The 23242-nt window shown below is 56.3% G+C and overlaps 1 protein-coding gene across 4 annotated transcripts in view; it reads left to right on the top strand.

The window, feature by feature from the left end:
* The first annotated feature begins 2601 nt into the window (after window positions 1-2601).
* Window positions 2602-23242, top strand: part of LOC126050211 (Krueppel-like factor 5) — a 39974-nt gene continuing 19333 nt past the window's right edge. For 2 of the 4 annotated variants that reach the window (XR_007509458.1, XM_049827797.1), the window contains exon 1: window positions 13151-13338. Coding sequence is in view for 1 of the 4 variants with exons in the window: in XM_049827797.1 (XP_049683754.1) it covers window positions 13174-13338 (165 nt within the window). In the remaining 3 variants the exon portion in view is untranslated. Of the gene's footprint in view, window positions 2667-13150; window positions 13339-13605; window positions 13678-23242 lie in introns of those variants that run through there. The other 2 variants (XM_049827800.1, XM_049827799.1) reach the window with 2 other exon arrangements.

The raw sequence follows: 23242 nt of genomic DNA, 5'->3' as shown, positions 1-23242 counted from the left end.
ACTAGGGCAGGGATTGTCCCCCCTGTACCCGGCACTGGTGAGGCTGGACCTCGACTACTGTGTTCAGTTTTGGGCCCCTCGCTACAAGACAGACATTGAGGTGCTCGAGTGTGTCCAGAGAAGGGTAACGAAGCTGGTGAAGGGCCTGGAGCACAAGTCCTGTGAGGAGCAGCTGAGGGAACTGGGGTTGTTTAGTCTGGAGAAAAGGAGGGTGAGGGGAGACCTTATTGCTCTCTACAGCTACCTGAAAGGAGGCTGTAGTGAGGTGGGGTTCAGTCTCTTCTCCCAAGCAACAAGCGATAGGACAAAAGGAAACGGCCTCAAGTTGTGCCAGGGGAGGTTTAGATTGGATATTAGGAAAAAATTTCTTCACCAGAAGGGTTGTCAGGCACTGGAACAGGCTGCCTAAGGAAGTGGTGGAGTCACCATCCCTGGAGGTGTTTAAAAGACGCGGCACTTAGGGACACGGCTTAGCAGTGGACTTGGCAGCATTGGGTTTGCGGTTGGACTCGGTGATCTTACAGGTCTTTTCCAGCCTACAGGATTCTATGATTTTGGCGAGGTCTCTGTGTGTGCGTGTGCCCCCGTCCCGCCGCCTCTCCCCTCTCCCAAATCCGTGCTCACCGGCTGATTCGGCTTCTCCCGGGGCTGCACCCCTGTGTCCTTCCTTCACCTGGCGTGGCCCCAAATCCTCCCGGGAAGCACTGGCCTCGGGGAGGCTGTGAAAACCCTGGGAGTTCGGGGGGCTGCTCTGTTCCTCCGAGGCTTTGGGGTCAGCACTGCTGGTGGCCCTGCGGGACCCCCCCACAGCCGGGGACTCCATCTTGCCCCCCCTGCTGTTTCCCAAGCCCCGGGGGCGGGGTGGGTGGCAGGGTGCGTTTCTGTTTTCTATTTTGTTGTTTAAAAAAGAAAAAAAACAACCAACATGCAATTTTAAACTCTTGGGCTGTGATATTTATACAAAACTGTTTGACGTTTTTTCTACACAGGAATAATATTGAAAGTAGATGAGTTTCCTCCGTGTGTTTCTTGCTTTGCCGCAGCGGTGGGGCAGGGAGAGGGACCGGGACCAGGGCAAAGCGTGGGCAGTGGGAGCTCTCCTGCCTCCTCTCTGCCAGGAGGAGAGGGGCCGAGCTGGGCAAAACAGTGGTTTTTGGTTTAATAATCTCCCCTTTCCCAGGAACTGCAAGAAATTTCACAGCTGTGGAAAAATACGGCTTTTCCTTCCTTTTAAACATCTCCAGCGGGACACTCGCCGGCACCTCGGCCGGCCTTTGGCTTCAGCAGTGACCCGTGCGATGGAGGGGGGCTCCCCTCGAGGCGAGCCCCTCATCCACTGACGCGGCACCCCCAGCCCGCCTCCCCACACCCCCGAGGTGGAGAAGGGGGATGTAAACCCCCTCCAAGGTGGCAGTGGAGGGGGTTGGCAGTCCCCTACCGCACCCCGGGAGGGGAGAGGTGCTACCCCCCCCCACCAACTTTCATCCCACTGTGGCTCCTGCCACCATATGTTGGCTCCTTGGCTTGTTAAAAATGACTTTTTTAAAGGCCAAAAATGACTATTTAAAGGCCAAAAGGACTTCTAAAGCAGCTTGGCTGAACATCCCCCGAATACCTGGGAGCAGGCGAGGGTTTTCCAGGGAGACGCGTTGCTCCCGAGCCGCGGTGGAAGCGGCTGGGGCGGACGAGCTGCTTTCCTGCCGGCTGCTTCTGTTTGCTGTTGGAGGAGCAGACTGCAAACGGAGACAAGAAGAGGCGTTTTCTCAGCCAAGAAAAAACCCAAGGTCATGGCGTCACCTGAGGTTTTGGCCCCCCTGCCGCTGCCACCCCCCACCTCGGTCCAGTCCTTCCCCTTGCCGGTGGCTTGTCACCGTCTCCATCCCGGCCGTCCTCTCGCCCGGCTCCATCCTGGCCTCCACGCAGGGCAGCGGCGGGCAGCAGATCCTCCATGTCATCCACACCATCCCCTCCGTCAACCTGCCCAGCAAGATGGGCAACCTCCAGACCATCCCCGTGGTGGTCCAGTCCCTCCCCGTCGTCTACACCACCATGCCCACCGACGGCGTCACCGCCATCACCGTACCCCTCATCGGGGGGGACGGCAAGAACGCCGGGTCCGGTAAGGGCTCATAGAAGGGAAACCCTGACATTTCGGGTCATCTCCCCAGCTTGATTATTATTTTTTGGGGTGGGGGAGCAGCATTTGGGGCACTAGGGGGAAGGTTTTCCCTCTAGTGCAGGGGTGGTTTTTTTGGGGGGGTGTATCTATTCTCTGCTCAAGAGCCTCGCCCCCTCCCTCCTTGTTTCTCAATAGCTTTTCTTTTCCGCCCCCCACCAGTGAAAATTGACCCGGGCTCCATGTACCCCATGGACATGAACAGCGACAGCGAGGACAGCACTTTCCAGGACCTCCAGAGAGAGTGAGTCTCCTCGCATGTCCCCCCACCCTGTCCCCCTCCCCGTGTCCCCGGGTGCCCCGCGGGGTCCGTGGGTGCAGGGGCCGTGCCCTCCATCCCTCCCTCCTCCCGGCAGGCCGGCGGCACGGGGGCAGCGAGCCGATTCCCCCGACCTGAAGAAGCGGCGCATCCACCAGTGTGACTTCGAGGGCTGCAATAAGGTCTACACCAAAAGCTCCCACCTCAAAGCTCACCGGCGGATACACACGGGTAGGGGCCAGCGCCACATGTCCCCCTGCCCAGGAGGGTCAGGATCAATGCCGCCAGCTCCCGATGGGCTGGGGGCACGTGTGATGGGCTGCACGGGGTGATGGTGGTCCATCCTTGGGCTTGGGGGTGGATCTTTGGGGGTGCCTGCACCCTGTGCCAGGGCTGGGGGTGGTTCTTTTAGGGGCCTGGGGAGGCTTTTTGGGGGTTGCCGCCAGGGCAGCCTTTGGGGGGCTCAGGAGTCTAGGGGTGCTGGCAGCCTGTGTCATGGGTTTGAGGGTGTTTGGGGGCTTGGAGGGGCCCTTTGGGGGTGCCAGCACCCTCTGCCTGGGGCTGGGGGGGTCCTTTGGGGGCTCGAATAGGCCCTTTGGGCATGGTGGCACTCTTTGCCAGGGACTTGGGGGGCCCTTTGGACGCTCAGGGTGGCCCTTTGGTGGTGCTGGCACGCTCTGCTAGGGGCTGGGGGACACTTCGGGAGCACTGCAAGCCTTGGGGGCACTTGGGCTGTCTGCTGACCCTTTGGGGGTGCTGGTACCCATGGCCATGGCCCGGGGACCCTCCTGCCCGCCCCCCCCCCCGGTCTGGTTATGGGGCACTCCCTTGGGTGGCCCTGCTGGGGCTCCCCCCTCCTCGCTACCCCCCAGCACCCTGGGGTCCCTCTGCTGGGGTGGGCTCCCGGTGCCCCCATCGTGTGCTCGGCACCCCCGTGGGCTGGCACCCCAGGACCACACGGGACCCCAGGCGCTCTCTGCCGTGGGGTGCCGCCATGGCAGCCCCCCGGTGAGGACGATGGGGTGCTGCCACTAGAGCCGCAGGCGGAGGGTGCCGTAATGAACCCTGGGGGGTGCCCTTCGTTGGGTCCCCGGGGTGCGTGACCGGGCAATGCCGCAGGTGGAGGGGGATGTGTGTATGTGTGTGCGCGCGCACCCCAAAATATCGTTTCGTGTCTTGCTGGCGGCGTGGGCGCGGTGCAGCGTTAGGGCTAAAAGCAGCACTCGTGCAGCCGGTGGCGCCAATGGACCGCGCTGGGCGAGGGCAATCGGCTGTCGGAGGAGCAAATTGGGAGCAGCAAGAAGAAGAGGCGGTTTCTCGGCCAAGAAAAAACTCAAGACGATTGGCGTGGCCTTGAGGTTTTGGCTTTAGCATATCAAACAGGTCCAGCTGTTTGCACCCAGACTTGAACCGGACCCCGGGAGGAGGCTGCGCTGGCACCCTGCGGCGCCGGGCTTTGCGAGGGGAGATGCAGAAATGCTCTCACGCAGGTGGTGGAGCGCTGGGAAAGAACGGCCCCCCAGCCCAGCAGGGTTCAACTTCGGCATGCCCCGAACGCCTCTGTAAAAGCGCTTGTTTTCTCTCCCAAATTAACAAGGAAAGCAAGAGAAATGACTGTGTCCCCCTGCAGGGATGCTGGCAGTGTCGGTGGCTGGGACGGAGCTGGGGTTGCACCCAGAAGGGGTGCTGAGACCTGGTGGGGGAGAAACTCACTGCACTGATGACAGAGAGATCTCTGGCTGCAGCCGGGGTGGCACATGGCACCCGTGTCCCCCCATGTCACCCCCCGCCAGCTGCTGACCATGGCTTTGTCGTACCCCCAGAGAGGAAAACTGCGTCAGCCGCTTTGCTCAGGTGCGAGCACGGGCTGAGCTCGTGCTGGCTGGAACACGGGTTTGGGGCAAAGTGCCTTTTTCCCCCCATTCCAGCCCCGTTCCCCCTGTTTTCCCGACAGCGAGTGCGATGGTGGGGGCCCTGCGGGGTGATGGATGCTCACTGGGGGCTGGCAGGAGGAGGAGGAGGCTGATGAGGGGGAGCCCAGACCTGCTACAGCTCCGCACGAACGTGCTCTGGGTTTTGCAATGTCCCTGTGCAGAGGAGCTGCTGCCGGGCCCCAGCAGCTGTAAATATTTACCCTGGTGACGGGGGCGGGGGGGGGGGGGGGGGAAGACGGGGAGGGGGGTGTCTCTGCAGGCAGCGCCCTCCGACGCCACCCAGTTCATGCAGAGCTGCTTCCCCCACCCCGTCGTGGCCTGGGGACACCCCGCAATATGTGGGGCGATGCTCTTGGAACCTGCCGAGTCAGCTCTGCCCTTCTACCGCCACCAAACAAGCCGCCAGCTGCCTGTCCCTCTGTCCGTCCGTCCTACTTCGCCTCTCCCGCGTACGGCCGGGGCTGGGCCGTTGGCTGGAGCGTGACGGCCCGAGCGTTATTATCGAGGTGAGGCAAACACTCCAGCCTCTGAGCAAACATCCCTCCTGCCCTGACCCGCTCACCTCGCCGCCGCTGATGGATGAGCTCGGGAAGCCCTCGGTCCGCCCCCCTGCTTTGTGGGACCCCCATGTTCCATCCAGCTCCGATTTCACCCCCTTCATCCTTTCTCCTGCTTCTGGGAGACCTTTTGTGGCGCTGGACCTCAGCATCCCCCGGTCCCTTAGCAGGGCACAGCCGTACGGGCGGATGAGTTGTCAGTGTAGTCTGGGGTGGGCGGTGGGAAGGTGGGCTGAAGTCCCCAGATCTTGGGAGGAGGCACAGAGTTGTGGGCTCATGTGTGTGTGCGAGTCACACCGGGTCCTGTGTCAAACGCGCGTGACAAAGGGACATCGGTCCTCTCTCCAGCGTGGGCATTGCCTGCGGTTGAAGAAGATGCCGAGGTCCTGCCAAAAAGGCAGCAGGGTGCTAACCTCTTCCCAGGGGTTGATATCATCATCTCCTGAAGCTATCATCTCAGGATATCATCATCTCATGAAGCTCTGCTTCCTCCCAGCCTGCTCTCCTGTGTAAAGCCCTGAGGGCACTAATTGGCCTTAATTGCTCTAAGCAGCCTCACCTGAGACCTCCGCCCCACACCTATGTGCCCAGGAGCACATTTAAGCTCAGCCTGGGGCCTCCAGCTCTTCTCTGAGCTGTTGTAGCTGTTTTAGCCCCACCACAGCCATGGACCCTGCTGGCTCTCCAGCTTGACCTTGGACCTGCCTCATCCCCGTGAACCTGGCCACTGCCCTGGGCCTGCTGGCTGGGTTGTCGCTCCCATGGGAGCTGCTGGCCCTGACCGTGCCCCACGCATGGGGACGTGCATCTCGTGACGTCCATGGCGAAGCTGCAGGCAGCAGTCGGCAAAGCTTCTTGACCCTAAAGCCATCCAGGACCTGTTTTGGGGACGGCAGGGCTGAATCTTGACGACTTTCCCCAGATGACTTTCCCCCATGGCCTCCAGTACTTTCCTGATGTCCAACCAACACCACCAAGAAGTCCCTGTCAGCCCCTGCTTGTGCCCAGGCCAAGAGCAAGATGAACACCAGGAAAGTCTGTGCCACCCCCATTCTTGGGGCTCGTGGTGCCTGAACTTTGGCAAAGCCCCTCAGTGGCCCCAGGGCCACCGGATCCTCTGGTGTGAGGGGGTCACCCAGCACCATGTCCTGTGGGTGGATTCTCCAGTGGCTGGGTGGGGTTGTGCTCACGGCTTGGCTTTTCCCTCGGTGGGTGTCGGAGGGGTTTCCCTGCGGTTGGGGCAGGTCTGGGCTTTGCTATAGCTCTTGCTGTTGCTTTTATTTTTTGGGCATTGCTCTGCCGGCGGGGGTCAGGAAGGGCAGATAGTTAAAACCCCTCTGTATATATTGTGTCTCCCTTGTTCTGCATCTATTTGTGATTTGCGTGGGGCTGGTGAGACAGACCCTGTTGCAGGACCCCCAGGTCCATCCTTCCAGCCTGGGGCCGGAGCAGCCCAGGTGGGAACATGGGGGACACCCCCACACCCCCCCCACCCCCCCCCAGTTGTTTTCTGGGTTTGGCAAAGGTCCAAGGCTGGGTTTTTTAGGGGGAGGAAGGCAGATATCTTCCCCTTCCTTCCACCCTGCCCTTTGTCCTGGAAACGTACCTCAAGCCTCAGGCCCTTCTGCTTCCTCACCGCCCTCCTCCTCTCCTAGGAAAGCCTGGGGTAGCTGCCGAATTTCCCTGCCCCAGGCTGCGATACCTCTCTGTGCTCCAGCACTGCCTGGCTGGGGACACTGGGGGCCTCCCCAGCTCCTTGGGGCTCTTTCCCCATCACCCAGCTGCCCTTTTCCTTGGCCTTTCCTTATGTCACAGCCAGGCTAAAAAATTTAGCAAGCCTAAAATTGCTTCCCCGCCGTGGATGAGCAGTGCCTGCCTGGGGGATTGCAGCCTGCCGGGGGGGTCCCCGCTTGGCTGGTGGCATCCCCACCTCCCTGGGGTACGCAATGGGGTGGCCGTGCCTTCGTCCCACGGGGTGCGATGCTCGTCCGTCTCCTTGCTCCAGGGTCACCCGAGGTCCCTCCGGCCGGTTTCTTGTCCCTTTCCCGGTCCCGGCTTGCACCAGGCAGGGGGGTGCTGGGGGCCTCTCCTGCCTGCCAGCCCGGCACTGCTCAGACTGGTTTAGCAAGTGGATGGGGCGGCCACTTTTCCTTTGAAGGGCTCCCAGGAAGGATTTGATGGCTGGAAACCTCCCGAGGAGGAGAAAGGAAAAGACAAAAATAGGTGGTTTTGGGTTTCGGTGGGGGAGCAGGGGAGGCCAGGCTGTGGGTTGCTCCAGCAGCTTTGCAGACCTTTGTCTCCTGCTGATGGTGAAAGGCAAGCTGTGTGTGTGGGGGGGGGCTGTCCCCCTTCCCTGGTCAGCGTGTGTCTCCCACAGGGTTCCCGACCAGCGCCGAGGCTGAATCAGGAGCTCCTGGCCCAAATCTGGCGTGGCCTTGCCCCGGGGAGGCAGATTCAGAGAGGACTTGGGGATGTCCACCATGGCGCGGCGAGAGGTGGGTGCTCCGGCCGCCGCTTTGGGGGTGGACGGATGAGTTTGGGGACTGCAACAGGGTGAGGAAAAGCTGCTGCAGGAGGAAAGCCAGGCTCAGTGTCCCCCAGCCAGAGTCTGGGCCTCCTTCTCTGACCACCACCTCCTTGGTGGGATGTGCTGTGGGACCCCAGCCGGGGATGGGACCCTAGCCGGGGATGGGACCCCAGCCAAGGATGTGACCGGGGCTGTGATGCTGGGCTGTCACCCCTGCGGGGTGGCTCCTGGGGCTCCCTTGTGACCCAACCCAGTGGTGACTGGTGCCCACCAACTGGTGAGGTCTGAGGACGGGTGTGAGACCCTGGGGCTCAGCCGGCGCTGCTGGGGACTGGCTGGGGGTGCCTCTGGCTGCCAGCAGTGCCTGGGATGGTTTGGGAGGTGGGAGCTGAGATTTATTTCTCAACCTGATGCAGATTTCCTCAAAGTTCAGAGCCTTTCTTGCCTTTTAACTCAAGTCGCTGTAACTCAGCCCAGGGCTTCGCCTCCTGGCTCCTGCACCCTCTGCTAGCTGGTGAGAGGAGGACTCGGGTGTCCTTCCTCACCATTCCCATGAACCCTGAGTGCTCGATCCCCACCCAGTGCCGGGAGGGGACATCAGGGTCTGGCTCCCCCGTTCTCCCCCCCCACTAACCACCAGCAAGCCCCGTCCCCTCCTTGGCATTGCAAAGAGACTTCAGCTACGGCCCTGGGTTTGAGAGCCCCTTTCAGCTCCGCCGCGGACCCTCCTTCACCCTCTTCACAGGGTCTCCCTTCCCCAAACCCCCTTCAGTGTCTCGGCGTCAGCTTTCCCCCACAGAAGGGGGATTCCGCACCCGAGGAACGACGGGAGGAAACTGGGTTGCGTAGCCGGGTCACTGGAGAGCTGCCGTTATCGCCGTAGCTCGCTCGAGCAAGACATGCTGTCCTCGGTGTTGCGTGGCACGTGGGGACAAAACAAGACCTTAGACCAACGCCGGCCGGGGGACGCCCGGCTCCGCGGGTGCAGGACGGCGGGGCCTCCTTGGAGGCTGCGGCGGGGGCGTACGGAGCAAAGTGCCCGGCGCCGTTGATAGACTCAAGGTCGTTTCCCTTCTCGTGGGGCTGGCGGCAGATAAGGGCGCTAGGGATGGCTTTGGCCCATCTGTGAAACGAAAAGCTGCTCTGCCTTGGGAAATGATTGCCAGGTTGAGCTCTGCTGGGCAGGCGCAGCCCGGCGTGCACCCCGCTTCCAGGAGTGGGGTTCATCCAGTCCCCGCTGCTGCGAGGCCACGCTCTGGTGATGGGATGGAGAGAAAAGTGACTCTTGATTTATGAATTTTATCATCACTAGGTAAAGTTCCAAATCTTCCCAGTTGGTAAATATAAATATTTTCCTGAAAACTTTCTTTTATCTTTATTTATACTTACTCCCAGTGACGATGAACAGTACGATGGACTGCTGCATGAAGGTGAGTAGGGTTTTTACACCCCACCAACAAATCATCCATGTAAGCAAAAGTAAAAATGCGGATAAATTGCTTCCTGTAATATTGAACAAGTAACGTGGACGATAAACACAAGAGAAATGGGCTAAGGCCAATCCCTGTAGGAATCTTCCTGAAGCCCGTGACTGTGGGGTGCAACAGGAACGTGAGTTAGTCCGTTTGTAGTTTTGTAACAGCAACGAGAGTTGGTCCATTTGTAGTTTTATAACAGCACCAAGATGTGCTGTTTGTACAGCTCTGGGGTTTCTTGCAGCGCTGATTTGAGATGCAGTTCTCTGGACAATCCCCATCTAGTAGAGGGGGATGTACAGGTGTATAACCCTTGTAATCCAGGTACCCCAATAGTAACAAAGCAACTAGCATTAGGATTAATATGATAAAAAGCCACAGAGACATTTAACAATGTGCAGGACAACCCTCAGGGCAGCAACTGGGACGATGCCCTGAGGTTCGGGCAAAAAACCTTAGGCCAGGATACTTTATGGGGTTTCCTTGAAAACTGAGAGAAGTCCACCACCAGTCTAGCTTCTGTAGTATTTCTAGGATTGTTGTCCACGAGAAAGCAGCCCCCAGTAACCCTTTTAACAATACAACCAGCCATGGGGACACTTCTGATTTGACTATGCTAGGCACATGTTCTATACGTGCGGACCCTCTCTCCTGTTGTGGTACTGCCAAGGAAGTCCCTGCGGTACTGTGGGATGTTGTTCCAGAGGCCCATAAGGATAAACCATTCCTGGATGTCTCAGAGGGCCTTACAAATTTGTTTTGTGACTGGAAACTCCTTCAGGGTGCCCATTTTACCTTAACCCATTCCCCATTTACTCTGTTGATTGCTGCTTGTAATTCTTCCTTGTTTCTTGCATCTCCCATTTCTTGCTTCAGTTTCTGGAATGCCACCGGATCCAGCACCTGTAAAGAATCTTGAGACCCCAACCCCACTTCTTGTGCCAGAGCATCCTGGTGGATTTGCATTAGCACATCCACCCTGTTTGGGGCAATTCCCTACGGATGGGGGTGGTTGCCCTGGAGGTGGTTGTGGTTGAGGTGGTGCCAGAGGAGGTGCCTTCTTCTTTAGTCCAGTAAGGACCTTTGCTGCATCTTGTATCAGCTGGGTCCTTGCCCCAGTCAATTCCAAGTTCATGGGATTTATCAGGTACCCATGATCCCTGAGATACCATCTTCTGTCTTGTTTCCATTCCTGAGATGGAATCTCGGGAATAGTTCCTTGGTACCCTTCTCGACGTTGATACAAATTTTTTTGCTGTTTGAAATTGAGGGGCTAATAGCCCTATTATGCCTCCCATCTATAGGTGGTAAGCAACACTCCCAGCGCTTATTACTGCCTTTTCTACAAACCATACCGGGCTCAAAAAGATTACATAGGTATTCAGCACACATGACCAGATGAAGTAATGATGCCTCATATTTATTTTTGATGGCACAAAATAATGGCAAATAAGTTGCACTTGGTACCTATAAGTGTGCAGATAGCGGTAGGGACCACCCACTATCTAGTATGGCTAATTTATAATTTTCTTCTAGGTGATAAGAAGGAAATTGAGGAATTTTCCGGTCCTTATTAAATTTTGATTCAGGATTGTGATATAGTCCTCCAAAGTCCTTAAGGATGTGTAAGGTGGGCTGATCGCTTTTTGGGAGATGGAGATCTTCTTCTGTGCAGGGACTTTGAATGACTGCTTCTTCTAGAAGATCTAGATGGAGTTCTTGATCTTCTTCTCCTTGGTCTATGCCAGTGCTCAGGTAAGGATGAAAGAATGGGTGCATTTGGTGGTCTATATGCAGCAGGAGTTCTTATCCAGGTTCCAGAGGAAATTATAAATTCAGTAACACAATTGTCCCCAAATTCTAAGCAAGATAAATGGAACGCAAATTGTCTCCTGAGGCTAATACCTAATATCGAATGAGTTCAGCAGCTAGACTTCTGTCAGGTAGTAACGCTAGTATTTTCTGCCCAAAGTTCTTATATTCATAATAGCATACCAGAGCGTTCCTCAAGGCTGTACGATGAGGACTGTGATGTTGATCGTCACCTAGCTGCTTTCCAAGACGCGCTTCAGTTGTTGTTACCACCTCCTCCAGAGATGGGAAGACGGCACCACAGAGCCAGCCCCACGCCTGCCTTTGCAGGGTGCAGCCCTGCTGCCTGTGCCCCTCGCACCCCAGGACCCCCACCCTCAGCTGCGAGCATCGAGCTTTCATTGCCTGGTGGGTTTCAATTTCCACGCGTGGTTGGTTCTGCGAGGCTTGGTGGAGATGCCCCCCATCTCCCTGGCATGACCTAGGAGCCCATCCTGTCCCTGGCATCTGCTCCAGCAGCAGCACGGCTTCCCTGGAAAGCAAAGCCACGCGGGGAAGATGCCCCTGGCAAGGCCCAAGCTGTTCCCCCTTGTTTGCTTTTCCAAGGGCTCAACGTTTCTGAATGTCCCATCCCACTGCTGCGAGAGCTGAATTTTCCCTTGTTCAGCATGAGCGGCTCCTCGGGAGGACCTCGATGTTGGTCCAAAGTCTCGCGTTGATAGAAACCGTTTGTATTTGTTGTGTGTTTATGCTGCTGGAAGCCAGGGGTTGTTAAATCCCGACTGATCCCTATCCCACGCTGCTTTCCCTGTGTTTATTAAGGGCCTCATCCTGCTCAGGGCAAAGTTTTCTAGCAACTAGAGGATGTTTTATGCCAACTCTGTAAAGTTGGTGCCCTCGGGGAAGGTGTTTCCCAAGCGGAGTTTTGGAGCCATCACCCCTTGCCCCGCTCTCTGGGATGCTCAGCCCCCCAGCTGATGCTTTTCGGACCCTGGCTTGGATGCGGCACGGGGGAATGCCAGCTGTGAGACACCAAAACTCGCCAGCCATGGCTCCTGGCATCGTTTGAATGATCGCAGGCCTGGACCATGTGTGTGGCTGGTGTGAAGTCCCCATAGCCCCCCCTGCGCTCGCTGGGGCGTCAGCAACCCCATGGCAATAGGTTTTCCCCATTTCTGGGGTCCCTGAGTCCCCTGAAGGTGCTGGGGATGTCCCGGGAGGGGGTGACAGCAGCAGCCCCCCTGCAAAGGTGCAGCCGAGGTGGGATCCTGCCCAGGAGGCAGCAGAAAGTGGGGAAGGGAGGTCTCGGGGCTGATTTGGGGTGCATGAGCCCGGAGTGGGAGAGAAGACACTGTGACCGGGCTCTTACTTAGCCTGACACAGTACAGCTTCTGGGGAAGGTGCTGGGGACAGTTGGGGCTGGATGCGTCCGGATAAGAAATGGTTTGGTTTGGTTTTTTCCCCCAGAAATGTGATTTTTATTTCCGTGTTGCTCTGGCTTTTTGCTCTCCTTTTTTCCCCCTCTCTCAAAAAGAGAAACCCAAACAGAGTTGTTTGGTTTCTCCGTAGGAGCTGAGCTGGAAAGCGCTGTGCCCTCGTATCTGTGCCTTTTAAACTTTTCCTTTGTTGTTGTGGTGATGTTTTGTTTTTTTTTTTTTTCCCCCAAGGTTTATCCCTTTACCCCTTCACTTAATCTATTTATTTTTGACCCTTCCCTTTTTCTCCTCTGGGAATGAGAAGTGCAAGCAAGCAGCAATCTCCCTGTCTTCAAAAATCAGTTTTTGTGCAAAATTCAACCGTTCATTGGAAAACGGCATTTTCTCATTAAAAAAAAAGCTATCGCTTTTAAAAACTAAAACAAACCCCTTGTTTCAGCGCAGGGGACTCAATTTAGGAGAGCGTTCCCCTGCTGCGGGTTGTTTCGACCCTTCCCCAGCCGCGCAGGTGGGCTCCAGCCCCGGTGGGGGGTCTGGAGTCGGGGTGGCACCGGCGGGACCGAGTCCCTCCGTCCCGGCAAGACCCGATGCGCCGTGTTGGTGCTGCCCGGGTGCCGTGGTAGAGCATGGCTGACGACGAAGCTCCCGGCCACCCGCTCGCTCCCGGCAGCCTTTTATCTGCCGGTGGCCCGGTGGAGCTGCCGGCGGGGCGATCGGCGGGAGCCTGATTGGCTCGGCACGGCCTCGCCGCCGCTTCCAGGTTGGCGTTCCTCCTCCCGCAGCCCAGGTAAAGCCTTCCCGCGACCCGGCACCTGGCCTCCCAGGATTAGCAACTCGCTCTGGCTCGCCTCTTTTTTCCCTTTCCCCTCCCCTTCCGTTTATTATTTTTTTTTTTGTGCCCCCTCTTTTTTTTTTTTTTTCCCTTTATTTTTTTATATTATTTTTAAATAAGAGTTGTTTTCCCCCCGGGGGAGCGGGTGCGAGGGGCACGGGAGGAATGAGCAGCGGGCTGGTGCTGCGCACCCTGCTCCCCGAGGACGCTTCGGCGTTTACGCCGCTGAAGCCCGTCACCATGTCGGGGGAACCCGGCGAAGACACCCCCGTCTTTGAGGACATCAAACCCCCCACCCGGTCCCTGGAAAACCCGCCCGACCTGGCGCAGGTAAGGTGGAGGCCGGTGGTTTGCCGTGGGGCAGCGGGAAGGGGCCAGCTTCGCCCGCTCAGGTGCACAGAGGCTGCTAATGCCTCCTGCAAACGCAAGTGTGGATTTTCACTTAATTCTGCTTTGTTTTTCCGCTCTTTGCTCAAACACCTCTGTCGCTTTGTACGCTCGTGCTTCCCCCTCTGCCGGATTTTCTTTTGGGCGTGTTGGGTTTCATTTTTTTTTTTTTTTTTCCTCTTGCCTTTCTTCGAAACGCCCTGTCGCCTGTTTTGGAGGAGATCCTGGGTCTTGCTCGCTCCCTGCAGCCGGGGCTCGGTTCCTCTCCCCCAGGGCCGGCAGGTGAGGGGGTACCGAGGGGCTCCGTGCCGCCGCCGGCTCGCTGGGAAAGACGTGGGCAACGGGATTGCTGTGTCTGTGTGTGATTGGGGGGTGGGAAATGAGAGGTTATTTTTCTCTTTTATTATATTTATCTTTTCCGCCGCCATGGCGGGGAAGGAATGCTCCTTGAAATTCCCCATCGGCGTCCCCCCCCGCCGCGTGCGCCGGAGATAAAGACCCGGATAAGCGGCTTTGGGGCACTGCTGCATGCGCGCCCCTCTTGCACGCCTGCCCCTCTTGCACGCCCACCCCTGTCCGGGGCCGCGGCAGAAACACGCTCAAGCCCTGCTGCCCGTCCCAGGCGAGGGGGCAAGGCTCCTCGTTGGTGTTTTGGGTGACGGACCCCTCGTCCCACCACGAAGAGCCTTCGGCCGCCTTTCCTGGTGGGAAAGGGGGGGTAAGCCAGGCCTGCTCCCACCCTGCTGCCGCTGTCTCAGCCCCTTTTCCCCCCGGGAGGAATGGGGCGAGCTGGGCCGTGGGGTGCCCAGCACCACCGGCGGCTAATGATTAACCCCGCGCCCCACGTCCCCAGCGCCATTTTGATCGGGGCGGGAGGGCAGCTCCGGCCCCTCGCTCCGTGGCCGCCCCACAGGGACCCCCCTCGTCCCCCCATCACCGTTCCTCTGGGGACTCCCAGGAGGGCATCCCCACGGTGGGCGGCTCTGGTTCGGCACGGGGCAGGGGTTTGGGCTCTGTACCGGCTGCCCTCTTCCCCTCTCCCAGCGGCGCTGGTGTCCCAAGGGCCAGTTTTGGGACTCCGTCCTTCAAGAGGGAGGTGGCGAGACGAAGGCAGCGTCTCCATTGCCGTATTTCCATATTACGCCCTGGTGAGCCGGCATCCACAGCGGCCGCGAGTGGCGGTTGCAGATGTAGGGGTCAAAATGGGGGGAGAGGGTCATGCAGCCCACTCCTCCTTCTCCTCCGGTGGTCCCGTAACCCTGGAGCTGGTGGAGCCCCTGCCCCTCCGCACTGGGTTTGGGTGGGTTATCTCTTGGGGTTTGGGTGGGTTATCTGAATTCGGAGGGTCGGGTGGTAGCTCTTCAGAAAGGTGTGGGTTATCTCTGGGGCCCGTCCCCGGTGGGAAAGGGTGGCAGCTCCCTGTTTGGTCTAGAGGGAGGGTGAGGTTTGCTTTCTCTCCACCTTTGTAGTCCCCGCTGCTGGGTGGGATTAGGCAGTGGGGCTGGTGGTCGCCCCACACCTTGGCCGTGGCCGTGGCGGGTGGACGGGCAGCGGTGCCTCCTGGTTTTGGCCACCCCCGTGCCTCCTCTCGTCCTCCTCGCAGGGGACGGGGGGGACGCGGAGCCCACCCGTGGTTGGAAACACCTTCATCCCACGACACCAACCTTGCTGCCCTTCAAAGGGAAGAGGGGTTTCTCACCCCAGTTTGGTCCCTGGGGCAGTGCCACCCCACCACCAGTTTGCTCTGGGGTGGAGGCAGCCGAGGCTGGGCCTTGGGGGTGGCCGATCAGAGGAGTCATCCCTTCGCCATAAGACCATCCTGGGTCCCTTTATGGACAACGGGGTCCCTCGGATGGAGCCTGGAAAGCTGCAGGGCTGGAGCCGAGTACCAGCTCACCCGTGCTCTGTGTACCACCCGCTCAGCCCCCCAACAGCCGCATCGGGACTTCTTGGCAAACCCACCCAGGGTGAAACGTAATGTGTGGCAAAACCCTGACAGCCCAAGGCTGGACCCCACATCTCCAGGGGAGGAGTTTTCCGTGTGTTGGCCCCTTTTCTCTCTTAACAAACGCCAAAAGCTGCGGTCGTTGTAGAAGAGATGCTGTAGAACCTGCCGTAGCTGGAGGGTGGAAAAGCTGGATGGCTGCATGTCTGGGAAACCCTTTGCTCCGTGAGGGTGTTTATCAGAGCAGTTTGACAGGACTTATGGAAAAGGCTATGACCTGTCGGAGCTCCGGCACTGGCTATCGCCCACGGGGCATTTCCCGCTGCTCCAGCTCTCCTGACTTCTGTCTCGCTGATCTCAGGCAAAGAAAGGAGCAAACTCACAGCTAATCCCTTTATCTCGCTGGTTGCAAAGTCGTCGTCGTCCCCCCCAACTCCACAAATCGCTTTTCAAACAAGAGTGGAAGGTGGGAGCTATTTGCTGTTGAAAATTTTATTCGATCCGAGTCAGGTGGAAATAGGTCCTTGGTGGAGTTTACCATCAGTTTTCTTTGCTTTTTCTCTGCCTTTCCAGCCGACCTGCCCCAAATTAAAAAAAAAACAAATAAAAGGAGAAAAGAGGTGAGAAAAGGGCTTGTGAGAGAAAAGCACTTTTCCTTTCTGATTTGAGTCAGATCGGCTAGAAACAGATTTTTCCCCTTTAAATCTCAAGAGGTCGATGCTAGAAGGAAGGTAAAAAATAATAATAAATGAAATCAAAAGCAAGGCATGTTCAGGGAAGCATTTCAGAAGAGGAGGAGACGGTCCCTTTGCGTGGCTGTCGGGTACCCCCTGATGAGCAAAGGGGCTGCGGGGGCACCGGGACTCCTCTGCTGCTCCCACCTTGCTGCCCTTTGCTCTCCAGGTCTGATGAGCCAAAGCAGCTCCTGGGCACCTTGTTGTTACCTGGGGCTGGGAAACCCTCCTGGGATCATCTGCTGCTTGTCGGATGGGTGACTGTGTCCGTTTGGGCTGGGCTTGACCTCACGGTAGATGAGCTACCCCATTGCCAAGTCCTCTAAGCCACCCCATCCCTCCTGAGTCTCCTGGAGGCACCTGTGGCTTTATGCCATGGTCTCCCTTGGGTGTAAGCGTGGTTCTCAGCGGTGCAAGCCCCGATCCCTGCCCTCTTGGGAGAGCTGTCCCTGGGCAGACAGCCGCGGTGATGGGAAGTGAGATGGTGAGAACAGACCCAGGTTTCCACAATCCTGGAGCTGTTTCTAGAGGGAAGGTTGCCAGCGTGGTCAGGAAGGAGAAGGCACTTCTCCTGCTCCCTGCCCAACACGTGCAGGACAGGAGCTGGCTCCTAATGGACTTCCCTGCAGTTGTGAGGAGCACGAGGTGCTGGCGAGGTGGAAGGGGTAGCCCGTGCTCGTCTCCACGGTTGGGTTTGCTACAATTAAGGGGTGGGGAGAACGGGGGCTATCGGGGGTGTTGGCCCTGCCATCGCCTGCCGGGTGCAATCGCCTGTCCTCGAGGATTTGGGGAAGGCAGCGCCTGTCTCAGTGGGTCGTACTGGCCATGAACTCAGAGCTGCTGTCTGATGTTGGAGGGTCACTTGGGTTTGCAGCAGGGTTGAGTGAGGTCAGGACCTGGCAAAGAAGCTGCTGGGAAGAGTGATGGACAGTCCTTTGTTTTAACCCCTTGCCTACCTGTATCAGGAGCCCCAAGGGCAGTTGTGTTGAGGCCGATGAGCACCCAGTGGGGACAGAGGCTGTCACGGGTGACGAGGCAGATCCTGGTGAACGTGGCTGGGAATAGCCCCAACCCAGCTCATCCTTCATTGCCCCACTTTTCTTGGGTGGGCTATGCTGCTGCAAGCTAAGAAATGGGAGCGAACGGCTCCCCTGTGTCGTCTAAGCCCAGTTCCTACCCCACAGGCAGTTTCTCACCCCTGTGCTTGGCACACCTCCCTTCTGCCCTGCCCGAGGGCTGGGCGGGGGGCTCGCATAGGAATAAAACAGCTCCAGCATCTGGGAGGTGTTTGAACAGATTAGATGGTATCAGGATGGTGCTGTTCCCCCGAGAACTTTTCCTGGCGCTTCAGATCCTCAGTGCTGCAAATGGCATTTCCCAGACCCTTTCAGCAGAGTGGATGTAGGTGCTGCAGTGTTCCTCTGACTTTATTCTGGCAGGGATTTTGCTTCTGGTATCACAGGAGAAGCTGGGCCAAGTATTTTTAGGTGTGCTCCAGCTTTCTGGACAGCGCAGGAGCTGTTTCAATCCTGCTCTGTCCCCGCGGGGCCCTGTGTGCTGTGTCCCGCGTCTCATGGGTCGAAGCCCCTTTGGCCACATCCTTGTCGTGAATGTGGCTGCGCTGGGGTGACGACTAGACGGTGGCTCTCTCCTGGATCAGGGATGGGCTTTCCAGCTCCCCAGTGGTCCAGCATCTTGCACAGCCCAGTTGGAACCAGGGTGATGGCTCATGCTCGTACAGATGTGGTTTGCATCAGGGCCAGGAAGGATTTCTGCTCCACTTTATTTATTAGTAGAGATGTAGAAGTCGGCAGCACAGCTGTCAAGGAGTGATTAATTTCCTTGGGCTGTCAGGAGTTGCATGCAATGAATGAATTCAGCTTTTCTGCAGGGAAAGGGGAGATGGTAGCTTTGGAGTTTTGCTCTGGGCCCGTCATGAGATGTTGACAGCTTGTTGTGGCTGGGGGTAGCAGAGCCTGGGCATTTTTCTGCAGTTTAATGTCACTCCTTGCGTGCTCAGAGGGGACCGAAAATATTGTGTCCTCTCCCGGGGTCCTCCTCAGGAGAAGAAGGTCACACTGCTGAACGTGGCCCCGGGTATGGGGACACCACAGACACGAGCTCAACAGGGTAGTGCCTGTTTTCGAGGCTGTGCCCATGTTTGAGGACAGGCTTTGAGCTCGCGGTGTTGCAACGTGAAGGTATTCCCCTGCCTGTCTCTGCCGGATCGTGACGGTGCAAGGGCCCTACGCGGGCTTTGCACCGCCACGTGTCAGACGAGCCGGGATCCACAACATGGCAGGAGCCTTCGGTCCTCGACCACCCTTTACTCCGCCAGCTGAGCAGGGAGCTGAGCTCAGGCCTCTGCCAGGATCCCACATTTACAACTGTGCGAACAGGCGTGGAAACGGAGCAGGCTGGTGTGATCTGCCAAGGACTCAGTGGCTTGGTCCCGTCTTTTTCTTCCTCTCTCTGAGCTGCTCGGTCCATGTAACGTGCTTTTGCGGGCAGTGTGAAGTCTCAGTTCTTCACTCCCTCTTGGGTGGCCGGGATGTTCCGCCCTCTGGGATCCTCCTGGCTTTGCAGAAGGGTTCAAAAATGTCCGTGCATTCCGCAGAAGTGTGCAAAATTCATTTTCAAAGGGTGCCAGCAGGCTGTGCAGGCTCGAGGGGTGTGCAGAAACAGATTGGTGATACAGAGATGTCAAGTTAAAGGCTGAAGAACGGGCTCACTCGATCCCTCTCAGCACAAGTCAAGATGGTGGGTTGGCAGCTGGTGCGGCTGAGCCCTGCGTGGCCTCTGGCTAGAGGGATCTCGGGATCTTTTCAGGCTGTTTTGCTTTGGGATCAGCTGGAGCCTGACGCTTTCAGGACCAGCCCGCAGATTTGCAAGTCTAATGGGCTTTCCGTCTGGCAGGTGTCTGCAGGGCCACGGGAAATGAAGCTAGAGTCCCCAGAAAGGATGAATTTGTCCCTCTGCTCTTGCAGGAAGACCCTCGTGGACAGTCCCCAGGCAGGGCGCCCGCCCGCCGCAGCCCTGCGTCCGGGGGGTGGTGGTGGTCTCGTCGCAGACCAGATCCTGTCGTGGGAGAAGGTCCAAAGTCAGCGCGGAGCTTGCTACTGCGCAGCAGGCTTGGGACAAAACCAGTGTTACGACTGAGCCAAAGACCGGGAAATTTGGGGGATCTCAGCCACCACGTTTGTTGTTTTATTTTTCTTAATTCCCCAAACCCACAGACTTCCCCGTGTGTGTGGGGGGGGTGCGCATGCAAGCGCTGCTGGAAGCAGACAAGGTGTAGGATGAAACGGCTTGGCCGAACTTTGAGCTTGCTGGAGCACAATGGCTTTGTGCGGGTGGTACAAAGGCTGATTGTTCTGCTTGGGGGAAGTTTGGCTCGGCAAGGTGGGGAGCGAGAGAAAGGGACAGCGCCGAGAAAGAAAAGGATTACAGGTGTGCTTTTCCTTGTCCTCCTGTGCAGCCCTCGCCGGAGCCTGTTTTCCACTTGCTGACATGGGAGAGGTTGCAAATTAGCTAGAAAAGCATGTTGTGGGGTTGTTTGTTTTTTTTTTTTTTTAAATTTTTTTTTTTTGAACACCGAGAAGGCAGGTATTTAAGGGAGGAAATGAGCAGGGGACTCCAACTCCATAATAAATGCATCGGATTTCCCTTTATCACTCTTCCTGAACGGTGTGGGAAGCAAACACAGTCATCTGAAATTACTCACGAAGGTCTAGGGTAATGCATTTCTGGCCGGTGCATCATCAACTGTGAATTTTCCCCTCTCAAACCTGTTTGGTCAGCTACCTACGCTATTTTGTTCTCTTTCTCTGGTCCAGTGAGTTCTTTTATCTAACCCATCCACTGCAAATAATCACACTTACAACCGTCTTGTTAGCTGAGCCCCTTGATTAGAATATTTGCTTTTCTTGTGCTCCATTGGTGAATTACATGAGTCACAGGGTACAGTTGGTGTTTGGGGATTGGATAACTAATGTTTACAATTCAGATGTTCTCAGAACTTGAGCTAGCATGAAAACTCTCAAAAAAACCCCATGGGCTGTTTACCACATCAAAGAGGTTCAGCCCCTTCCAAGCTCAGATTGAAACTCAAACAAAGAATCTTTCATTAAGTTCAGAAATGCTTGGAGAATTCTTTGAAAATTATTATTTTTTAATTTTTTTTTAATGTGATGGGGACCTTCAGGTTTCCACCAAGGACAGGATTTGCAAGTATTAAAATGCATTTCATGACCTTGCTCTTTGTAGTATTTCCAGTACAAGCAGGAGAAGAGAATGGCAAGAAATTGGTCCCAGTACAGCTGGTCTGAAAACACAGGTACTTATCACTCGCAGGAGAAAACAATATTATCCATCTGTAATATCACGTCTATCATATCTAAGGTAATTTGTGTCATGAATCTGAACCCATCCTGGAGAGGGCTGAGATATGTGGGTACCTGCTCACCAGCCAATTCAGCCCATCGTTTTAATGCTGCCTGTATAACATTATCATTTTCCATTCTGCTGCTCCTCAAGGACAGTTTAGGGAGCTGAACCCAGGGGTGGCTGAATATAGTTAAATGAAAATCCTTCTTGCAATGAATACAAGGTTTGATGGTGTTTTCTAAAATGTGGAAATGACCCAAGTTTGTTAAATTGAATGCAAAAATTGGGGCATCTCCCCTTCCCAACTGATCATTCAAAATGCTGTCGTTTTAGAACATAACGCTTCATTCTGAGCAACTTTCAACATTTGGTGGTTTTGTGGTTCTGCGTCGTGCTTTTGGGAGAACTCAAAATCAGCAGCTTGGCTGACTGTTTGACGTTACCTCTGCGACACGACGAGTGTCACAGCCCTTGTGTTTCCCAGGGGCTGGCAAAGCCCAGGCTCCAAAATACTCTGGCTGGAGCTTCTCCAGGGCTCGGTGCCTTCTCCACGGGAACTATCAACTACCTGTTACCGGCCTGTGCCGTAATCGGTCTCCCTTAATTAACAGCAATCGGCAATTCATTTCTATACAGGGAAAATATGGAAAGAGAGGGTTTAAGCGGGAGGGAATGGATCTTGAGGAAACTCTTCGAGGCTTTCTGCTCTCAGGCTAACAGAAGGGTTGTCCTAGCAGCACAGATGCTGGGAAAAACATAGGGCAGCATGCACGGCAGAAGGGGCTGCAGCAGGCGGACCTGCTCCAGCATCTGCCTCGGTCCCTGGTTCTGGCAGTATCTTCCTGGCCTTGTCCTGTGCTAGGTACCGTGCAAGCCTGGAAGAAAGAAGTTGCCCCAAAGACCTACTCGTTCAAACCCAGTGTTTTCACCTGCCTTAGGGTTTGGTTTGTTTTGTTTTGCTAACTGGTTTGGCGAGGAAGTTGAGGGCCACAAGGATGGTGGGATTTGCTGTCTGTACCTGAAACCTGACCTCGCTTTTCACAGGCGTGCATGGGGTATTGGGTCTGCCTTGCATGTTGTACTGGGAAGAACAGGCTTTTTGGCCTGTTTTATCACTTGCTGAATGCCAGGAGGACTTCACAAGCCCCAGCAAGCAGCGGATGACTTGCTCTGCCTTTGTCAGACCCTGCCCTGGGAATGTGCTTCTTTTCTTCTCCTCGGAGGAGGCGAGGTGATGAGTGTGAGCTTTTAGATGGTTTGAGTGAGGCGGAATGAATCCCACCCAAAACCCAGTTGGGGAAGCTCCCTGTGAGCTCTAACAGCCTCTCCCTTGTCACAGTCGGTTCAGGACCCACGGCACCGGTGCGTAACCAGAGGGGAGCTGGGGGTCTCCAGGACAAGCCCACTGTCCTATGGCTATGCAGTAGTTAGAAACAGGTGGATAAATTTGTCCAGGTCATCCTGGGGAACGGTGACATCTGAGAGCCTCCATCTTCTCGGATTCAGGGCAGAGGGTGTGCTGGAGCAGAGGCTGCAACGGAGAAGGAGAAATGGAGCTGCAGGTGAGCCTGCTTCTAGTTGATGGTACCACCAGGGGCTGCATAGCTATCCAAATTCAACTTTTGATTATATGCATGCATAAACTGGGGGAACGCTTCAGCTCCTGCATGTTTTGGTTGGGGCTGAAGTATCTCCAAGGCTCCTGATCTTCCAGGAATTGAAATAACATTGGATCGTTTCACCTTTCCAGAAAAACCATCCCAATGGCTGTACCAGCTCACACCAAAAGTCTACCTAGCTCAGCCTCCTGCCTCCAACAGCGGGTGCCCACTTAGCTTGACGGAAAGCTTCTGGCTGGCTTTGAGGGGCTTGACCCCAGCCTTTGCTGAACAAGAGCAGCTCAGAAATAGAAAGCTGCCTTAAGTCCTCACGTCCTCCCTTCCCACTCTTAAAGAGAGCTGCCGTCCTGCCAGGGCAGAGCAGGGAGCAATAGGTGAGGAGAGAAAGCTGTCCCCGTTTCCCCATCCACCTTCGGGCTCCATCCAGTGCCAAGGTTGCGCTCGGTAGTTCTGCAAAAGGGGAAAACCAGTGTGGAGCTGCTCTGATGTCAACCTGGGACCCCCCCCCTCATCTAGACCTGCCTCAGGCCAGGTGGGCTGAATGGCCGCTGTGTTCAGTAAAGCCTAGAGATGGTGCAGCTGGGCCAGAGATGTCTCCAAGGTCTACCCTGCTAGTTATTTTTCAGTCCATTTATGGCTTTATTTTTTGAAAAGTTTCTGCTTGCTCTCTTAAAGCCCACTGGAGCCCAGCTGCTCCAAACTGCTCCTCTTCCAGGCACTTGACCTTGGAGTTGGATGAGGGTGTTTCTCCTGGTTTCTTTGGCCTTTGGCATTGCTGATTTCTGTGGCATGATTTCTGTGATAAATAACCAAGGTAGATTGCCTTTGAGTGAGTCTTTATCAGTTGTCAGGGGAAAGGAATAGCAAACAGAGTCAGCAAGTCTGCTGGAAATGTCGCTGCCTACTGGCTCAGCCAGAGGCCAGCCAACCTCCCAGCTGCCCACACCACACTGATGGTGACTCTTGGCCTCAAGAAAATTCCTTGTTTCTGAGAGGTGGGAATTACTTTGGGTAGTTTGAACACAAGGGCAGAAAACAGTAGCAGAATAACCCTCCAAAGGAGTGTGGCTCAGCTCCTGGGCCATCCATGAGCTCCAGGCAGAAACCCGGAGAAAGGGTATATCTTTGTCCTGCTCCGGGAGCTGCTCTTGTAGGTGGAAAGG

Source organism: Accipiter gentilis, chromosome 24, assembly GCF_929443795.1.
Source record: "Accipiter gentilis chromosome 24, bAccGen1.1, whole genome shotgun sequence".
Taxonomy (NCBI): Eukaryota; Metazoa; Chordata; class Aves; order Accipitriformes; family Accipitridae; genus Astur; species Astur gentilis.
The sequence above is the reverse complement of the archived record's forward strand: the minus strand, read 5'-3'. Positions and strand labels throughout refer to the sequence as shown.